At 40.6% G+C, this 20438-nt stretch overlaps 1 protein-coding gene across 1 annotated transcript in view; it reads right to left on the minus strand.

Moving 5' to 3' along the window:
• HSD17B4 (hydroxysteroid 17-beta dehydrogenase 4) overlaps positions 1 to 20438 on the minus strand; it is a 1616359-nt gene that overhangs the window by 812039 nt on the left and 783882 nt on the right. Inside the window, exon 12 of the mRNA XM_044059338.1 lies at positions 7540 to 7649. Coding sequence (XP_043915273.1) covers positions 7540 to 7649 — 110 coding nt within the window. The remainder of the gene's footprint in view (positions 1 to 7539; positions 7650 to 20438) is intronic.

A 20438-nucleotide genomic window follows, 5' to 3' on the forward strand; every position in this document is an offset into this window, starting at 1 on the left:
TCCGAACTAGAAAGTTTGGCATTCTAAGGTTTCGGTTCCTGGTGGTCCCCAGCAGGAGACGACTGAAGAGACTTGGCCTTCTTGTATTCATCTCTTTTCTTATGGGAACTAGGAGGAGTTGAAGCCTCCGACCCAGAAATAGCCTCTGAAAAGGAAGATTTAAGTAGTCCCTTTAAGATCAGTTTATTTTTCCTTTCCACCAAAGTCCTGTTAGAAAGGTTTGCACAAATCCCGCAAAGCGGGTCAACAGTCAAGTGAGGCACACCCAAACAGTAAACACATAATGCATGTGCATCCAAAATAGGCAATTTATGCCCACAATCCACACATCTTTTAAATCCCAGACCACCTTTTTTCTCTGCCATGATAGGTAGGAGGAAGCAAGAAAAAAAGGAAGAAGGTACCAACAATGGTACGTGAAATACCCAAAGGTAAAGCAAGGAAAGGTTTTACCAATGATGGTAAAGGAGTTACCTCATTGTAAAAAGAAAGAAGGGTTAGAAAAAAACAAAACATAGTCGTTAGATGTGATAGTGTAAGAGATAACCATTTAACAAGATTTGAACTGTGAAGAACTGTAATACGATTAGGTATTACCAAAGAACGTTTTACTTAGCTCAAGAGAAGTGGCTTCACAGAACTGAATGGCGATGTGGCGAACGAAATCTGGGGTAACAGGGAAAGGGTAATTGTGGGTAAGAGTTTAGCTCAAGAGTTTGTGGCTGTCGCGAGCTTGGAAGATGGCCGGCTCAGTTCAGTGGTCTGTTTGCCAAAGGGAACAATATTTTTGGCTGGGGATAAGGAGAAAAGAGATTCTCGACTCTGTCAGCAGATTTTTTTGGCCGAAGCCCTTCCAATTCGACAGGAGAAATGAAAAGGGCAGTCACGGAGCTGCAAGAGGAGGCAAAATACAGTATCTGTTACAGAGGACAGAAGGAAGGGACCTGTCACTCACAGTCGCAAGCAGGAGAACTGATTTTTAATTTGTCTTCCTTCCAATTAACTAGAGAGCAATGTGATCTTTTCGACTGAGGTTTTTCCTTTGTCCCTGCTAGTAAGAGTACATTGGTAGACAGTATCTTGGAACTTAGAATATTTGCTAGAAGTGTTATGCTGAACATTATGTTTCCAGAAAAGAGTAAAACCTATATTGTTTTTAAAGAAACGAGTATATTTACACCTGAAAACCAACCAGCTCTAGAAGCCTTTATTGATGTATGTGAAAATGATTTGAGGTCCCTAAAGGAGACCAGACAACATAATAAAGGGATGTTTTTTTAATTTAACTAATGGGGAAATGAAGCTTTGAATCATCTTACTAAATCACAAAGTTTGATAATTCGGCCAGCAGATAAAGGAGGAGGGGTAGTGGTTCTTGATAAGTCTAACTATTTAGACAAAATGAGAAGAATGTTAGACGATGTACAAGTGTATGTTAAAATGCAGAAATTTCAAGTTACAGGTATACAAAAGAGGTTGCATTTTTTTCTGTATGACCTCCTTATGACATATCAGATAAATTATGAGTTGTACACTTATTTTGCAGTTAAGCATCCTGTTATACCTGTCATTTATGGTTTACCAAAAGTACATAAAGACCTGAGATACCCTGCCCCCCCTTAGACAGATTGTCTCAGGTAGAGGCTGGCTGACTGAGCCAATATCTATCTACCTTTAAAAACAGCTTCAACCATTCTTAGAGAGAACTGATACTGTTCTTAGAGATACCAAACACTTCCCTCCAGGACCTATATGAATGGTCACGTAGCTATTCTCAGTTGGATGAAATTGTGTTTGTCATCTTGGATGTTAACTCATTATTTACCATCATCCCCAGTGATGATGGTATTGATAGAGTAAGATCATTTCTTGTATCTGAAGGTACAGTTTCAAATTCTAAAATACAGACCATATGTGCTCTCCTCAAACTTGTCTTAGAGAATAATGTGTTTTTATTCGCGACAGAATACTTTTTTACAAAAAGTAGGGGTTGCGATGGGGACAGCGTGTGACAACACATATGTAAATGATGGTGCACTGGGAAAGGCAATCTGTGTTTGTCAATGAGTATTATAAGTCATTTGTCAAGTTTTATAAATGAATTGTGGACATTTTGTTTGTGTGTGGCTTGGCCCTGAGGGATCCCTCTGTTAATTTAAGAGTTACTTAGAGAGCACAGCATCTTATCTTATATTCACCATGCAGTCTTCAAGTAGCAGTATAGACTATCTGGATACAACTATTAGGAAGGATGAAATAGGTTATTTATCCACTAGGGCAGTTAGAAAGCCCTGTAGAAAGAATAACTTATTACACAATACTAGTATGCGTCTGAGACATATACAGAGAAATATTATTAACAATCAAGTATTAAGATGCATGAGGTTGCATACACAGTTTGGAGAGACAGAGAGGAAGCACCTGACATGCTTCAAGTGAATTAACTTAAAACAGGGTATTGAATAGGATATATAGAAAGAACTATTGCAGATACTAGTAGCAATGAAAGTATTAATGTTCAACCCTACTTCTCGAATAAATGTGAACAATCAGTAGGCAATAGGCGGGTAATTCAGTAGAGAATACTAGTAGGGTCACTCTGACATATTCCAGTGATGTAATGTGATATTGAGAAGAATCGGCCTATTTTGCAGACTGATCCAGAGGTACGCAAGGTAGTTGGCAATCAGCCTGCTTTCCTCTTAGGAATAATAAGTCCCAGAAACAAAGGCTATGCTACAAACAATGATGCCTCCCTTGGTCTCAGAATGTAAAGGTACATTTAGATGTAGGTCCTGTAAAATCTGTAAGCACATATGGCCCCCAAATGTTTTAATGCACCCCAGGATACTACATCCCCTCGAATTTTCATTCTATGCTGATTGTTTAACCAAGAACATTATTTATATGGCAAACTGTTGTCTCTGTAAATGTTTTTATGTTGGAAAAAGTAATAGGACCTTAAAAGAAAGGATGATGGAGCATTTAAATCATATCTGAAATATGAAGCTAACCCATGCACTAGCTAAGCATGTTCAAGAGATGGATGATTTGCACTGTTTCAAGTGTTTGGTTCTACAGATAGTCAATGGTAATATAAGGGAAGGAGATATGATGAAGGACACTGAACATGCGGAACTGAGGTGGATAATTGATTTTAAAGCTAATACTCCTCCTGGTTTAAATAGTGCTCTCTCTTTATAACAGCACTCAAAAAGAAAAGCTTACTGCACTAATTGTATAATTGTTTTTTAGATCTGATTGGTTTTAGGGATGTATTTATCTCTGTTAGTATTGACTTTATATTGTGGTCTGAAGAAGCGGAGGACCATGAAATCGCTTAGCATTTTTTGTTTTAATAAAAAGTTTGTTCCCTAGCCCGTTGGACGTCTCTTTTTGTTGTATTATTTTCTTTGGATTTGGTCCTGTTGCCACCATACACTATTTGGATATATACACCACACATCTTGATCAGATCAAGGAAGTCACTCCTGTTCAACTCCATTCATAAAGGTTAGTCTGAGATCTGATCAGACTCTGTGCCAACACGCTTTCTTGGGAAGTGATGTAGGCTGCTGTCCAAGTCACAACTACCCCTTGGGCTACCTCCCATAATAGGTAGCCAGTCTGCATAGAAAGCAAAAGTGCGGCCCTCCGTTTTTGCTCATGTATTATATCGCTGTTGTATTGTTTGTCAGGATTTGGAGAACTGCTCATTTTCCAAATATGGCTAAAGGCTTTCAATGACAGAAAGGCATGATGCCACTCCCTAGAAGCCCTCTTCACCCTAGAGAATGCTGAAGTCTGTGCAGTCTCTGTGACATGGTTTAAAGCCATGGAGGGCACATTGACAGTGCAAAGTTATAAAGCCTTCCACACATTTACACCAGTTACTACACAGGCAGGGACTAATGGTGAACGTGTCTCTATTTACATCAAAGCCTGGTCAAACAGGACAATGCACTTGCACTTCTCCACGTTCAAATCACCATAGGCAAAATCCAATACCACTTTGTTGCAAGCTATAGGTCTCCTTCTATGACTCAGGAAACCCCTACCATGTATTTAAACTTACAGGAAACACTCATCATCCAACCCAATACCACATTCATGTGCAACTTTAATTATCCCACTATTAATTAGGAATCATATACGACACCAAACATACAGGCACAGAGATTCCTGTATTTCGTAAACATAAATTCCCTGGCCCAGACTGTCAATACACCAACCAGGGGTACAACTACACTGGATCTGGTCCTCAATAATATGGGATGCTGCTGCACAACACCTAGTGTAATGTCTTCTCTGGTAAAGTCAGACCACAATATGTCTCATTTGAAATAAAAATAAAGTCTGGAATTCTAGCAAACGCTAGAATATTCAGGAACTACTCTAAGGCTAACCTCCTATTATAAAGTGATAACCTGGCAAAATTTCAAGAACCCATAGAGAACACTTCTGCCTACACAAAACTGTTCACAGAAACCCCATACAAGCATGTTAACAGCTGCATAGAGGCAGCCGGCACTGAAGAAGGCCCTTGCGATCCCGATGGCAGCACAGGAGACAAGGAAAACACTGGGCCAGCAATAGGAGAAGCCGAAACAGGAGGCCTCAAGGCCATCACAGCCTTAATGAGACCCTGCGAAAAAAACAGACTTACGGGTGGAAGGAATGGTAGAATGCCTAGTCTTTTGCTTCTTTTTAACATGCTTCTCCTGTTGGAGAGAAGTGGCGGATGTAAGCCTTATGTCCGACACTTCCTTAGACATAGGGGCAGGAACAGTTCTAGAGTCTTCTGAAATAACAAACCGTGGTTCCCAAAAGTTGTCCAAACTGGATCTCTGCATAGCCTCAGGCGTGCTAGGATCCCCACTCCTGAAGGCCTTAATGACAGTACCCGTTGAAGAAGTGGACCCTAACTCCAAACACACCGCTGGGTTTTCATCTACCTCAAGGGGTACGTCAGAGGGAGTAGGCACAGCTAAAGAGGATTCGGGCCTAGCTTTGCTGACCTTCCTCTTCACAGACAGCTCAGAAGAACTCCCGGAACTTTCCATGGTATCCCTAGCCAGATGTTTGAGTCTCAGGTTTTCTAAATAGAGATTTAAAGCCGACAGATGAGTATGCAATGTTTTAGGAACAAAGGCCTGAGAAATAGAACAGGAGTGGTGGTTGTGAGCAGGCCCTAAACAGAAGCAAAGCTTGTGACTATTTTTATGTGGAATTTGCCTTCCACAACACTTGTCCTTCTTGGGTGACATTAATAAAAACAAGAGGCACCAGCAATAAATTAAATCCCCTACGGTGTACTGAAGCTGAAAGACTAAACCAACGATTTCCAACAGCAGACCAAACTTACAAGTCTATCTTTCCGAATGGCAGCAAAAAAGCTCTGTATGTGTGGCCGTCCCTTTTATGGCTGACACTGTCTGTGCCTACGTGCGATGTCCCATGTACATGCAGTGGCTCTAAGCTTTTGTGTACAGGCCGGACATCAGGTCATTGGGTGGAATCCAACCCATATATAAAGAATACTGCAACACTGAATAGAAGGACATCTCTCCCTACTATCACTAGGGACAGGTCCTCAATGCTCTAGGGCCAAGAACAGTGCATCAAAGGGCCCAGACAATATCCCAGATGGCTTCTAGATAGCATGAAACATGACGTATCTGACTGTTTGGAACTGCTATTTAACTATAGCCTCCAAAGAGGTTTTGTGTCTCATGAATGGAGAACAGAAACAGTCATCCCTTTGCACAAAGGTGAGCCATCTACAGATCCGGGAAACTACAGATCCTTAAGTCTCACAAGTCTCAATAGTCTCACATGCAAAGCCATTGAAAGAATTATCATGGAAATTATCAATAATGACACAGGTGGAATTCTTTGAGAGGGTCATCAAAGCAATGGATGAGGGCAAAATGGTTCACACTGCCTACCTTGACCTGGACAAGGCATTTGACACATTATCCTACTCAGGCATGGTTGACAAACTCAAGATGTTACGTATAAACCCTTACATCACCCGGTGAATAGCCAGCTGGTTCACAGACAGGACTCGGGAAGTTTGAATTGGGAAGTCCACTTCAAAAAAGAGGCCAGTCACAAATGGAGTCCCTCAGGGATCGCTCCTGGGACCGCTCTTTTTTGGCATTTACTTCTCTGAAGTCAAGGCCAATGTCAATGGCCTCTGGCTAACTACATTTCCAAATGACTGCAAATTATTAGCTGTCACTGAATCCCCCATTGACACAAATGTTCTCCAAGAAGGGCTGACACAGACAAACAAGTGGTATCAGAGCGATGGACTAAAACTAAATGCCAAGAAATGCGTAATAGTACCCTTTGGGAAGACATCCACCCCTGGTAACTATCAAATTAATAACACACCCCTTTGACCTGACCCAGTGGTCAGGGACTTAGGGATGCACATGGACAGTAATCTAGTCTTTGATGATCACATGTCTACGGTGGTGAGGAAATAATTCTATGTTGCGCAACTTATAAACCAAAGGTATGGCATCTAAGTCCAAGGAAGTCATTGCTCCACTGTATTCAGCATTCAGACCCATGATTGAGTACAGTGCCCCCTTTGGTATGTACCTACCCAGGCATATCCAACAACTGGAACGTCACTAAAAGAATAAAGGGTGTAAGTAATATGTTCTATGCAGACCGCCTCAAGGCCCTGTCCCTGTATTCTGTCTCTTACAGGATTTTGAGGGGAGATCTATGCCTGGCATACAGGGCATTGTCAGGCCCCACTCTGATGGACCTCCTGCATATCCACAAAGCAAACAGCACCAGAATTATCCATTCTAAAGACTTAAACATTGCCTGTTATATAAACAGGACCTGCGGGAGAGACAGTTATGTATCCCAGAGACTACCCCCATCTATGGAACAGGCTCCCCATCCATGTGAAGCAGAGTTCCTCCCTAACCCAATTCAAGTGCAACCTGGGCAATTGGATGGGAAACCGGAAATTCAGCCCTGGTTTGGCACTTATGTCTCTAATGGACACAGGTAACCCTGTATATAGTTCATCGTCCAAGCCCGTGCTTACATTTATCATGGGTAGCAGAACTTGTCAGAGATTTGAGATGCATGGCTAGGCTTAAAAAGGCCCTTGTTGTTGTCAGCCTAGTAAACACCTATGAACATAAGAAAGCTACAATGAGCCTAGGTCACCCACTGGTTGGAACTGAAGATTTTATTTACATAACCAAACAAAAAGTTATGAAGTAGCTCTAACTGCCCAGTTGTAACAAATGACTTCACTGGTAACCTGATTACATTGCATCAGCACAAGATAATTATACTCTAATATGAACATAAAAAATCTCTTTCCAAGCTGAAAAACAGTATTGGTTGATATCAAAGAAAAAAATGATAGTAATTGAATAGCTATGTGCCAAGGAATAACAAAACAGTTTTTGCTATGATCAAATCACAGGTGGGATCTTGTGTGTGTGTGTCAAAGTCAGGACATGAAAATCTAATGGTAAACTGAATTCTGTGTACACTTACTGGATTGAAGCCAGACTTGCTTGTGGATACGGTAGCACTAGTTGGATTCATGGAAATATCTTCATTTGTATCAATTTTCCTAAGCACTTCATATAAACTGCCGACAGAGTCTAATGCAAGCAAAATTTGAAAAACATTAAGTTTAATAATGTATACTAGAGGAAACAAATCTGAATGCAGCTACAAGCTCACAATGTAAAAATGGATCTTGAACTTAGCAATGCTCACTTCATGTGAAAGATTGCAATGCTAATATCATAGATAAAGGACTACAAACAGCAATAAAGCTGTATAACATATCTTATTAAAAGCTATATCACCCAATTAAGAGCTATATTATCTTTTAAGGTGTACTGCTGATGGCAGAGGCATACATTAATGCCTGGATGCTCACTGATGATATGTAAGCAATAACCCATGAACAGATGGGGTTTTACCAGAGAATATTCCAAATCCTGAGTGAATTCTAAGTACAAAATAAAGTAGAGTGTCCTTACAGCACTCAAGTTATTGGTTAATTTCTGATACATGCACACTGATGAAAAGGGTTACTGTATTTATACAACAGACCATTCTAACAATATGCAAAGGCTATTACAAATACTATGTTTGTTTTAGTAAACTGAGTTTGCATCCTTCCACCTGCAAGAAAATACAACAGCATTAGAAACTGCTTTGTTTGCAAGAATTAGTAAAGAAAATGATGTTAGCATATACTCTGCCAAATCTCACACAAGTGTTTGTTACAAAACTGGGAATAATAGTGACTTGCTCTTTCACATCATTACTATATTCTGTAGGAATGTATACAGACACACTGCCTCTAGGACAGTCTACCAAACTGTCTCTTGGAAATAAATATGGGACTCACCTCTTTAATCTTAGTTAGGTAAGGGGGGGGGTTTGATTCATGAAAACAGTGTGATCAAAGGAAGGGTAACACTTGGAAGGAGATAGTAGTAGTAAGTAAATGTTAGGGGAAGAAGAAGAAAACACAGAAATGGACAAAAAGAGGGAGTAAGCAATCTTGTATCCCTTCATCTTAATGGAGATGACAGGGTGACCCCCATTAGGCACTCTTCCATCCCCTTCCTCAATATCAAAATGCCACATTCAGAGGTGAAAGCCTACACTGCAGTAGTGATCCTTATGATGAATGTTATACAGCTATGTCAATATACTTACTATAACAGTAGAAACGAATCATTGCTGCAGTGTAATTTATTATCCACATACAGGGTACTGTAACAGTCAGACACCCTTGGGATAGTGGTCACAGCATGTCCTGCAAGACAGCAATGGTATAATCTGTCCTGCTCCTGGACTGAATGCTCAATGTGTAATGTTTTGATAAAGCAAGGAATATGCTAAGACATTCTTGAAAACGACTGCTGTTGCAGATGCTTCCCTGAGAGAGCCTACACTTAACTTCCTCCGCATTTTTCTCATGACTTAATAACAAAACACAATGCAGTTAGGCATTTCAACTGAGTTTTCTTTTATACTAATATGCCATGCTTGTCTAGTATAAAGCTGACAAAGAGATGGTCCTGAAGTTCTTTTGTTCTTTCTATCAGCAACTAAGCTGACTATGCATGCCTGCAACATGCAGTTATCTTCTTCCCCTTTTCTGGGGCTCAGGATAAAATATTAGCAGATCATCACCGACCCCTTTTTCCCATTTCCTACATTTGGTACAGCTCTCTCAATTCAATGCGACACTCCTGCCTTCTTCGACACTCATGCCCGACTGTCACACACACTCCATCCATCTCTGCTGGACATTCTCGTTTCCTCTTACCTTCTTCCTGTCTGTCCCAAATCGTCTTCAGCAGATTGTCTTCTGCTTTTCTGCACATATGCTCAAACCACCGTAATCTGTTATCTTTGATCTTTTCTGCAATTGGAGCTACTTTGGTTTCTGCTCTTATGTCCTCATTTCTTTGTCCGTCTTCACAGTGTGCATCCTACCACCCTTCTCAGGCACTTCATCTCCATCACCTCTAGCTTCCTCATCTGCTCTGCATTTACTACCCAGGTTTCTGTACCATACAATAGTATTGGTTGCATCACTGCTCTCTACACCTTACATTTCAGCTTTTTTGTCATTCTTCCGTCATACACTACCTCTGATGCTCTATGCCAGTTTGCTGCAGCCCCAATGACTCTAGCTTTGAACTCTTTATTCATGATTCCCTTCTTCTCAACCACCCCCCCCCAGACACTTAAAAAGTACAGTTTTGTACCTACCATAAATGTAGATGTTCGAGTGTAAACACTGCTGCAGTCATTGCACTTGGGTTATCCTGCCATCAGGCGGTTCCCCAGTCGGCCTGAGTTCCAAAGTCTTGGTCCAGCATTGGTTGCTGTCGCCTCTTCCCTGACGTCAGTGCGACAGGGGGATATAAGATGCAGCCAACGCCACTTTCTTCAGTTTTTCTTGCCCCAGATGTCAGGTGCCCCCAAATAGGTAGGCAATTCAAATTGCCAGTAAAATATATAAAAGAAAAGCAAACAACCATTTTTAATTACCAGCAAATACTCCCAATAGGTAATAAGGGTAGATGACCTAGGTACGTACCAGAAAGTAAGAGGGGAAGGATGGAGGGTAACCTGGACTGCAGCACTGTTTACACTCGAACATCTACATTTATGGTAGGTACAAAACTGTACTATGTTCATCGTGTTACACTGCTGCAGTCATTGCACTTGGGTGGAATCCCAAAGCTGAGGTAGGGAGGCTGGATCTATAAGGCATTAGGGGTGGCTATAAGGCCCTGCAGCACAGCAGTGGCAAAGCCAGCTCTGGATTTGGAATATAAAGGCAAATGGTAATGTTTGGTGAAGGTATGCACAGAACTCCATGTTGCTGCTTCTAAAATATCCTTGGTAGGCAGTTGAAGTGGCTGTTGCCCTGGTGGAGTGAGATCTAATGCTGCTAGGTACAGGTTTCGCATGGTGGGTATAGCAAAAACGTATACAGTGAGCTATCCATTTTGAAATAGTCTGCTTTGAAATGGCTTTTCCCTGTGCTCCTACAGCGTATGCTACCAATAATTGCTTAGATTTTCTGAAAGCTTTGTCCAAGTAGAAGCGTAACTGCCTGTGAATGTCCAAGGAATGTAGTAGTCTCTCCCCTTTGTTCTGTGGTTTTGGATAAAAAGTTGGCAAGTGAATAGTTTGGTTTAGAGCCACACTTGATACCACCTTTGGCATAAACATAGGGATAGTTCTTAAGGACACCCTTGTCCTGGTGGAAGATGAGAAAAGGTTCCACTGCCATTAGTGCCTGTAATTCTGAATCTCTTCTTGCTGATGTTATTGCAAGTAGCAGAGCAGTCTTCCAAGAGATGTATTTTAATTCTGTTGTGTTTGCTGGCTCAAAAGGAGGTAAAGTTAATTTTTCCAAAACAAAGTTGAGGTCCCAAGTTGGTGTAGGTGCTCTACGGGGTGGTCTCATGTTTTTAGCCCCTCTGAGGTACTGAGCAAAGGATTAGAAAAAAATGGTGGATCCGTGTTGTAATGAGCAGAAATGGCTGAGGCATGGATCTTGATGGATGAGAAGGAGAGGCCCTTGTCCGGCATCTCAGTTAAGTATTGAAGTATCTGAGGAATGTTTGGGACAAGAGGGTCAAGGCTGTGTGCTTGGTTCCAGGCACAGAATCTCTTCCATTTATCCAAGTAGGCTTTCCTGGTGCTAGGCCTTCTGGCCTCCAGAATGACATCCATAACAGCTTTGGAGAGAGGCAATGCTTGCTTGGCTAAGGAATTTTCCATGCAGCTAGATTTAAGGTCTTTAGCTGGCTGTGAAGTATCTGATTGTTGTGTTGTTTCAACAACTGTGGGATTTGAGGAAAAATCCAGGGTGGTTCTTGTGCTAAGTTCTTTAAGATTGGGTACCAGTGCTGGAGTGGCCAGTCTGGTGCAATCAGGATCATCTTTGGCTCTTCCTGCCTGGCTTTTATGAGTACCTTTGGAAGGAGAGGTAAAGGAGGGAACACGTATACTTGTAGTTTTTTTCCAGCTGAGTGAGAGGGCATCTACTTTCCATGCTTGTGGATGGTAGCTCCTTGTGCAGAATTCCTGTAATTGGCAGTTCATTGGGGATGCAAACAGATCTATGTCTGGTCTCCACCATTTTTGTGTTTTCATTCTGAATATTTGTGGGCTCAATTCCCATTCGTGGGGATCCATGATGTTTCTGCTTAGGTCGTCTGCCAGTGTGTTTTTCTCTCCTGGCAGGAATTGTGCCTACAGATGAACTTGGTAGTTTAAAGCTGTGTTCCACAAGGTCATGGCTTGTCTGCAGAGGGGGGTAGGAGTGTGTGCCCCCTTGCTTGTTTATGTACCACATAACTGTGGTGTTGTCTGCCTTTAGTAGTAATTGTCCTGGATGCAGCAGGTCCTTGAAAGATATAATTGCATTTTGTACAGCTAGCATCTCTTTTTGATTGATGTGGAGATGTCTTTGCTCTGTGGGCCACTCGACCTGAATACATTTTCCTGTCATGTGTGCTCCCCAGGCATAATCCGATGCAGCTGTTGTCAGTGTCTGCCTGGCTGTGGGTTGAGTAAAAGGCTGTCCCTTGTTGAGGTGACAAGCTTGAGCCCACCATCGAAACTCCTGTTGAAGGCAAGGAATTAGTGGTATAACTGTTTCCAAACTTTGACAGTGTTGAGACCATACATTCTTTAGGCATCATTGTAGTTTCCTCATATGCAGTCTGGCATATGGAATTAGTAGTATGCAAGATGCCATGTAGCCCAAGGCCTGCAGAATTTTTCTTGCAGGGAGTTGGGTCTTTGTTGCCATTAAATGAAAATACTGAGTCAGTTGTCCTTGCTTGTCTGGCGTGAGATAAGCCATCTAGGCCATTGTGTTTAAGCTGGCACCCAGGAATATTATCTGTTGTGAGGGCACTAGTTTTGATTTCTTTTCGTTTACTGTGTACCCCAGGCAACTTAATAACTTTTTTTACGTACGCCAGATGCTTTAGAAGATTGTCCTTGCTCTCTGCTTGAATCAGGCAGTCGTCCAGTTATGGATAAATTTGAATTCCTTTTTCCTTGCAAAATGCAATTACTGGTGCCAGGCACTTTGTGAAGACCCTGGGCACAGTAGATAAGCCAAAGGGCAGTGCAGAGAATTGATAGTGCATTGAACCAGCTAGAAATCTGGGGTATCTTCTGCAGTTTTGTCTGATAGGGTCCAAAGTCACGAGCCAAGCTTTTTTGCCCAGCATTGGAAGCAGCTGCTGTAGTGTCAACATTTTGAATTTCGGAAAATCCAGGTAAGTGTTCAGAGAAGAAAGGTCCAGAATGGGTCTTCAGGCTTTGTCCTTTCTGGGAACCAGAAAGAGTCTCGAGTAACATCCTTGTCTTTGCTCTTGTGGTGGTACCTTTTGAATAGCTCTCATGTCCATGAGTGATGTAATTTGTTTTTGAGCCTCTGCCCATTGATTTGGTGGCAGATTTGGCATTCCTTTTAACCTTGGCAGAGTGTGAAAGTGGAACCTGTAACCTTGAGATCTGATGTTGAGAACCCATTTGTCTTGGGTGATGCAATGCCAATTGTGACAGAAGAGAGCCAGTTTTCCTCCTAAGGGGGCTGCCAAGAGAGAGATGTTTGGCAGCTGTAGTGGAAAGTCATTGAGGCTGCTTTTTATAAGGTTGAGGCCTGTCTTTCCCTTCTTTCTGGCCTGGTGTACCCCATTGTCGAGGTCTGTAAGGGCCTTGTGTCTGACCTCTACCTCTTGGATGTCTATATTTGCCCCTTTGAGGTCTTTCTGTGACTGGAAAGGACCAATTCTTTGTTGGCCAATTTCTGCTAAAACAAGGAGGCTGAACCTGTAAGAAATCTTTCACCGTTTGCATAGATTTTGCCTTGTCCTCCATCTTTTTTAATACCTCCTCTGCCTTAACTCCAAACAACACATCCCGCTGCAAAGGTGCATCCAATAATTTGGCCTTAACATGATCTGGTAGCGTATGTTCTTTTAACCAAGCATGTCTTCTAATGACAGAGCCTGTAACTGCTGCTCTACAGGAGGCCTCTAAGGAATCAAACCCACATTGCAAAGTATGTTTTCCCACTTGTTCAGCTGCATGCAATAAATCCTGCATTTCTTTCAAATTAGGAGGATCTGAATCTGGAAGCATCTTTTGTTTCAACTGAGACAATAAAAATTGCTGATATTTTAGCATGTGAAACTGGCAATTCAAGGCTCTCATTGCTAAAGTTGCAGACGTATATACTTTCTTTCCCCATCTGTCTAATGCTCTGGAATCTCTGTCAGAGGGAACTGGGTTTTTAGCTGATGAGGCCTTAATCCCTTTTGGTCCCTGAGAAATAGTTTCAGGGTCAGCAACAGGGCTTTTGTACAGAAATTTGCGAGAGTCAGGGACTCTATAATATCTATCAGGCTTAACTGGGGCTGGGGGTAAGGAGTCAGGGTTTAAGCTGGATTCAGTGTACACATCATCCACAATATCTAATACAGGCGGGATAGCAAGGGGTCTGTGTTGAGGCAATAAAAGGAAGTCTCTAAGCCTTTTCTTGGATTCTGAGTAATCCTGGCCTTCCCAGTGGAAATGTTCCCTCATGGTATGTAAGGTCTCCCCAAAGGAATAGTCCTCAGCCAGAGAGGCTGATGGAATTTATTCCTCAGCATCAGAATCCTCATAAGGGAGTAAGGAATATCCTAGGTCTGAGGATGAGTCTGAGGAAATGGACACCTGGTCGGAAGATTCATAGTCTGCATCTTGTCTGGGCCTTTTATCAGGAGGGGGATGGGACCCCCTGATCAGGGTGATTAGGTCTTCGGCCATTCTTGGCATTTGTTTCTTAGGCATGGAAGCCTGCCCTGGAGATTGCTGTGTCTGTTTCTTTGCTTTTAGGGGAGGCTTAGACTTAACAGAGGGTTTACTGGTTAACTGGGTAGGTCTGAAAACACCCTCTATAGCTGTGGATTGCTCAGCTACTTCGGTTCCCTCTGTAGGGTTAAGTTCGATAATCTGAATACCTAGTGCATCCGAAGGCCCAGCCAGTTCCACGTGGGAGTCGGAGGCGGTCTGTGGTTCTGTGGCAGCGGTTGTCAGGGGCTGCGTAGGCACCTTGCTGAAAACCGGAGAACTGGCGACTGGCCTAGAAGAGGCCTCGTCGTCAGTTTTGGGCCTCAGATGCCTGTCCTTGTGCTTTTTATGTATTCCGGTCATCGGAAGTTCCGACGGCATGGTGTAATTGAATTTTCTGCCAAAATAATGTTGGGCAAAATCAAACCGACGTTTAATAGTGCGCTTGTTAAACCTAGCACAAAACTGACAACCAGTGACGTCGTGGTCTGGGCCTAGGCATGGAATACAATAGGAGTGGAAATCCTTATGAGGTATTTGCTTCCCACAAGAAATACAGTTATTAACTTTGACTGACATCGGTCTGAGGCAAGAAAAAGTTTCCCCAACGGGGTACTTAGCTTTTTTAGAAGACTTCGGTTCTGGATTCGGAATGAAAATCTCAGGAGTCGGCCGACCGGCACTTGTGAACTGCTTCTGCTTCGGGCACCACGCGGCAAGAAAGACTGAAGAAAATGGCGTTGGCTGCATCTTATATCCCCCTGTCGCACTGACGTCAGGGAAGAGGCGACAGCAACCGACGCCAGACCAAGACTTTGGAACTCAGGCCGACTGGGGAACCGCCTGACGGCAGGATAACCCAAGTGTAATGACTGCAGCAGTGTAACACGATGAACATCTATTAACCTGTTCCACTATCTTCCCTTCTATCTCAATTCTCAGCCTCTTCTGTTTTCCCCAATATGCTGCCATTACCACGGTCTTATCTGTACTTAATTTCATCCCATGTTCCTTTGGTTTTGCATGCCATTTCCCTATCGTTTGCTGAAGAACAAACTAGTCAACAATATTAATACTATAAAAAGAGCAGTATAGAAGAGGACTTCCCCAAACAATTTGGAGAAAGGTGAGATAACTTATCTGCAACAATTAAGAGTAGCCTCAGCCCAGAGATCAAGTCCAAGTCTAACAAGCAGCAAATGAGATCTGAGGTACTCACAGAACCAGAACATATATCCTGCTTAAGGAAAACAAGAATAAAGACAGGTGTTAAGAATCTAAGCCAGACATACTAAGAGACACTGTATCAATGTTGTATAGAACCAACTTTAAGGTACTTTAAGTTGTTTTGTCACTTCATGTGATTATTTTGGAAGAACTTGTATTTTGTATGTTTATATGGACCAAAACCATGTTATTTTATAGACTACTGATCTCTGCTGAATGTTATATTCCCCACTATACTTTTTCCAAATTTATCTACATCCTTTGTTCCTCAACAACACATTATAAACATCAATGGCACGTCAGCAACCCTATTAAAATTCCCCTAACCCTGCCACACTTGTGCAACCCTATTAAAATTCCCCTAACCCTGCTACATGTGTGCTCCCTGCAAAAATCAAAATACAAAGTTCACATGCAAAACACAGACATATAACATCAAAGCATCCTAGTCCACCTAACACAACACTCAAAGCCCAAAGCTACACATGCGTTTAAATAAAATCAAAAATTAAATAAAAAAGAGAACACAGACATTTAAATAGTGGCCCCAGCTAGCCAATCAGAAAGCATTAGCAGTAAAATTGCCCAATTATGTCTACATGTATTGAAAAGAGATGCAATAAAAACTAAAATTAAATAAAAGAATTAGTAAATATTAGCAGAACCTTCCACTATACTACATTATGACCTCAAAAATTAAATGGGGTTATTTTTCCATGATGGATGTACACTGATCAACAGTTTAATTTCAGCTCTCCCAGTGTGAAAAAAGAAAATGATACATAAGGAGACCAGTAATTCTGTTTTAGGAAAATTCAGTTACTGGCTAGCAAGTACACTCCCTGGATGCCAGCAAATAAGATACGTAGTGAGCCTGAATGAGAATCAACTAAAAAAGGTGAAGAAAAAACACTGACTGGGAAGAATCCTGCAGCTGTTTAGCAAAAAATAGTTCATGCTCCAGATCTAGTACAACAGATGGCTTCTAGTAACGTAGAGGACAAATATGTCACATACGCTCAGAGCTAATTAAAATAAACAAAACACTGGCGGTGTATAACAACTTAAATAACAAAAGGCTGGAAAACATGGAAAGAAGCTTTATACAGATATTCAGATGAACTAATAAAACTACAAAAATCAAAGGTCAAAATGAAGAAAAATCTGGCTAAATATGAGACTATTAGTAGAGTTATAGGGCAGAACATGCAGAGAAAAAACTGAGATTTTCTGTTGTATCAAAGAAACTGGAATGAACAGACATATTTATTTTATGAAAGCACAAAAAAGTAACTGGACTAGTAGTTCACAGCAGGATTTGTTAACTGAAAGGCCACATCATCTGTATGCACCAAACTTGGCCATGAGAAAACAGCCAGGACCTGTATTTGCAAAGATGCAGTCATACCAACAGAAAGAGTTGATCCTGATCCTGTCAAAACTGTAGCAAAAGGACAAAATAGGAAAACTGGAGACATTACAGTGTTTGTGTAAAATGATTATTCACTGTACACCAGGTAGAAAAGAAACACATTTTTCCCAGGAATCAGGGGAATGTCTAAAGGCAAGTGTGGGTTTTAAGCTGTCATCAGAATATCTTTTTCCTGGAGGATCAACTTTTTTTTTTTATTCAGAACAGGCTAAGGGGGGAAAACAACTGCATCCAACAAAGAGTGAGCCATCAAACTGGGACTTTGCCAATGAGATCTTTTCCAATGTTCCAAAGGGAAATGCTTGCCAGGAAAAAAAGCACTAGAGTTGACTAGAAGATTCAGGAGTACATTGGACTTGAACAGGAGTCTGGGGATGGGAGATGGGGATGAACAGCAGCAGCACCTAAATTACTGAAAAAAATGTGAGACGATAAAACATCAATCACATTTGTGAAATAAGGCTTTACAAGAAAAAGTGGCTGCGAAAGATTGGATTTTTTTTTTTACTTTGTTAAATTTGTTGGGGTCTGACAAGCAAATACCCCACTCCATGTCTTTAATGTTTGGAAGGACACTAAAACGAAGGGAAAATAAGTAAATTGGGTTATGCTGTGGGACTCGGCTAAATGAGCACAGTTCATCTTTTTAAAGAAAATGGGTTTTGAGTCACTCCCATATTACAAAGGGGAAGACTTGCAAAATACTACTACACATATGTACAGTCCTCCCTATCTCAAACCTAATACATATTGTCTGCTTCTATGCAGCCTCACATGTAAGTCAAGATGGGTACTGCAGGCACTTGGGCTATCTATCAGATAATACCTACAGTATCAGTACTGACATACAGCTATAGCTGTAGATATGCTGCACAGACCCAGTGATTTTAATGACCAATTTTGTTGCTTAGAACTTCTATAGTAGCATTCAACACTATTATAAAACTTCTAATCACTGTAATGTAGCATACATGCCTACATAAAAATATTTCAAAGCACAGGCAATAATGCCCTTCGAGTCTGCCAATATACCAAAACAATTGTTCCCATAATAAGTGTCCAGACCGTTCTTAAAATATGTAAACTAGTGTTTACTTTAATATAATTTGGTAGTCTATTTCATGCATCCGTTACTCTTATCAGACAACCAGTTAGTACTCCTCTTACGTCCTATGGAATCTTCTATATTAGGTTGTCTGTTGACTCTCTACTACTTTTTGATAACCCCAAACATTCTCAAAGGTAATTGTCTCTAAATGCCCTATACCTGAATAAGGTCTCCTCTTAAATATCTATATCAGGAACTCTTTCATAATAACTTAAATTTTCAAATCCACTGATGCCCTTGGTATATTTTCACTATACTCTTTCCAATTTACTCATGCTTGTTTTTATAAGGTTTCCACATTGTTATTCCACACAAGTTTAGGTCTAATATAACTAACAATGTTGTCTTCATTTCTGATTTCTTAAATTTTGATGAAAAGGATGGATCTGAAAAATGCAATCTGAACAAGCATGGGCCTAGAACAGAACCCTGTGAGACACCTTGACTGTAACCTCAAAGTTCATCCGTCCACAATTGCTGTATGAAACTTGCCATGTCCTATCTGTAAGCCATGCAGCTTTCCATCTTATCAAGAGTACATCAATAGTTCTTCTAATTTGTTGATCAGTGCTTTGTGTATGACCCTATCAAATGCTGAAGTTAAATCTATATAAATTATATCATAGCACATTTTTTCATTCATGGAGGTTATTATATAGTTAGAGATCATCATGTCACAGGTGGTAACATATCAACTTTCAAAATATGCATGTTCATAGGTTCATAGGTTAGTACTAGGCTAACTGCCCCATTTATTTTTAGCCAATTATCCCCTGTGAGATTCAAACCCTGTACCTTGTGTTTGTAAGGCAAACACCTTAACCATTAGGCCACCCTCCCTAAAAAAAAATCTATATCATGTTGTTATATGGTTGCAAGTCCCAACATTTCCATTTCTGGCAATAATTTATTCAATATAACCTTCCCCATTATTTTTCCACAATATGAAAGTAAACTTATGGGTCTGTATGACAGTGGGTTTGTCCTAATTCCCTTTTCTTTAAAATACAGGTTTAACAAGTTCATACCTCCAATTATGAGAAATCTTCCTATATTTATATGACCCAGTAAATAGCAGATATAATGGCATTGAACATTCATGTTGAAGTGCTCTCATGTCATTATTACTAATTCTGTCTCCTCCCTGTGCTTTGCCTGGATCCAGTTTGCATAGTTCTTTTTCAATATAATTTAATATTATTTCAGTATCTGAAGTTACCTAGATGTCACTAGGAAAATGTATCACCCTCTGGTATAAATATATATAAAATTAGTTACGTTCAAGTATAAATTCTAGAACATACACAGTTGAGTGATCTTTACAAGCAATTTGTAAGTCTTTACTCCTACCACATATTATGTATCGATAAAATGGCTTCCTGTTATGCTCAATATCTTTACATAAATTTTAATTCAAATTTGTCTTGATCTTGTTTCACAGTATGTTTAATCTAAGTCTAGCGTGTTTATTTCAGTTTTCAAAGTTGTAGTTCGACCTCTTTTCCATTTCTTATATATTTTGTCTCTCACTTTAACGAAGTATCTTGTTCTTATGGAAATATATTCTCCTGACACTGTGTGCCTAGATCCCGATGTTAACGTTTTTTGATTTTTTGCATTCAAATAACTTTTCTTTCAAAACTTTCCAGAAAACTCCTGCAGTTTTTCCTACTGAAAGCCTCACTCAATTAAGTTTTACATAGTTACTGTTTTGCTTCCATATAATCTGTTACTAATCTTCTGTAAATTGATTCAGATTTCCATTTGAAAATGGAAAAATTATCTACCCAGAAATTAACCTTTATAACCCCATGATCTTTGTACATCAAAGGTGGTAAAAACTTGAGATGAAGTAACAGTAATTTCTTTAGGAAGACAAACAATGTCTGGTATGTTCCGTTCTCTGGCAGGCTTTTTTACAACATGAAGCAACAGAAATGTTCTAAATAATTTCCTTACTAATGCTGTAAAATCAATATTATTCCAGTCTGGTTTTTTTTTTAATTTAAGGTCCTCGCCACTATTATTCTTTCCTCCTCTGTTTCATGTAAGAAATGTATGAAATCCTCTAGGCCATCAGTACTTGACGTTGGTGGTCCCTACACTCCAACAATTGTCATATGTTCCAGGATTGTCTCTACTATCACTGCTACACAATCTACAGTACTGGTGTTATCACTGAATATGTAATAACCACAGGTCTCATAATCTTTAATCCCTGTTGTGATGGCCTCTCTTTCCCCTGGGCCAGTAATCAAGCAGCCTCAATCCTCACTACTG

The sequence above is a fragment of the Protopterus annectens genome, chromosome 17.part0 (assembly GCF_019279795.1).
Source record: "Protopterus annectens isolate FY-2018-M chromosome 17.part0, PAN1.0, whole genome shotgun sequence".
In the NCBI taxonomy this organism is placed as follows: domain Eukaryota; kingdom Metazoa; phylum Chordata; order Ceratodontiformes; family Protopteridae; genus Protopterus; species Protopterus annectens.